Genomic DNA, 1,249 nt, shown 5'->3' on the forward strand with positions numbered 1-1,249 from the left:
CGCGGGCGCGCGTGTGCGCGCGCAAAGCCAGTGGGGTATCTTCATTAGCAACTGGGTGAGGGGGGAGACCTTCATTAGCAGCCGATTGTCGGTGCCTACGAGGGGGCCAGACCTTAAAAGCCCTCTGCTCCCGCCCCCTGACCAAGAGGACCGCCAGCTGTCTGTCCGCAGCCTGGCGGTGAACTCCCGGGGAGGGCGAGCAGGCACGTGGGACTTCAAGTCGGGCAAAGGGTGCCCAAGAAACATCCTAAAAGAGCACTTCGCACGCAACCTGAACTCTCTGGCTGGCCCTCCCCGCTCTCCTGCTTCCCTCAGACCCGGGCGCACGCGGGGGACTTTCCCCGGCACGCGCACCGAGGGCAGACCCAGTCGAGTCGGAGATGGGCCTGTGGCGTGCGGTCCGGGTCCAGCCGGGGCGCGTGGAGGGCGCCGGGAGCTCGGCTCTCGGGGCTGGGTTAGGCTCCGCTGGGAGAGCTAGCAGGGCCAGTGGCGGGCAGGGCGGCGGCGGCGCCCAATCCGGGCGTCCGAACAGGCGCCATTCCAGGGCAAGCCGGAGGTCCCAGGCCAGCTCTCCCGGAGCGATGCCACTGCGGCAGGGTGGCCGGAGCATCCCCAGAGCCTCTTCCTGGTCGAGGAATCAGCACCCCCACCTCTCCGTAGCCGCAGCCTTCTCGGCCACAACTTCGGCACACCCGCGGCCCGAGGCTCCCCAACCGCCGCGGCAGGCGCAGCGCGGCACTCACCCTGGAAGCGGTGGCCGAAGAAACGGTTCCGTAGGACCCAGGGGTAGAAGTGGAGCGGGTCCCGGTGCTGGGCGCCGAAGAAGGAGTGCGGGGACTGCAGCGGGGAAGCGCCCAGCTGGTGCGCCGGGTGCACGGTCAGCGCGGGGTGGTTCATGGCCTCGGGGAACACGAGCTCCGGCCCACCGTAGAGAGATCGGCCGGCGCCCGCGGCGGCGGCGGCGGCGGCGGCAGCAGCGGGGAAGCCGCTTACGAAGGCGGCCTCGGCCGCGCCGGGGTGAGGGTAGTTGAGTGCCGTGGGCCGGAGCGGCTCCTCCGCGGCGGGCGCCGCTAGGGGATGGGAGCCCCCGCCGCCGTCCTTGGCCACCAGGGACTCGATGGTAAAGCCCCGCTTGGTTGCAGGCTGGAACATGGTCGCGGCCGCCGGAGCCGAGCGAGGCAGCACGGCTCCGGGGAGAGCTCCGCGTCCTGGCGCCGCCGCCGTGTGGGGTGTGCGCCCAGCCAGGCAC

General features: G+C 71.6%; 1 protein-coding gene across 1 annotated transcript in view; it reads right to left on the reverse strand.

Annotated features, from left to right (window-relative positions):
• EMX1 (empty spiracles homeobox 1) overlaps window positions 1–1,167 on the reverse strand; it is a 15,023-nt gene extending 13,856 nt beyond the window's left edge. Inside the window, exon 1 of the mRNA XM_004696084.4 lies at window positions 744–1,167. Coding sequence (XP_004696141.1) covers window positions 744–1,152 — 409 coding nt within the window. The 5' untranslated portion in view covers window positions 1,153–1,167. The remainder of the gene's footprint in view (window positions 1–743) is intronic.
• Between the last annotated feature and the right edge of the window lie 82 nt (window positions 1,168–1,249).

This window comes from Echinops telfairi, unplaced genomic scaffold (genome assembly GCF_000313985.2).
Source record: "Echinops telfairi isolate 266 unplaced genomic scaffold, ASM31398v2 ScPeMD7_9;HRSCAF=40, whole genome shotgun sequence".
Taxonomy (NCBI): Eukaryota; Metazoa; Chordata; class Mammalia; order Afrosoricida; family Tenrecidae; genus Echinops; species Echinops telfairi.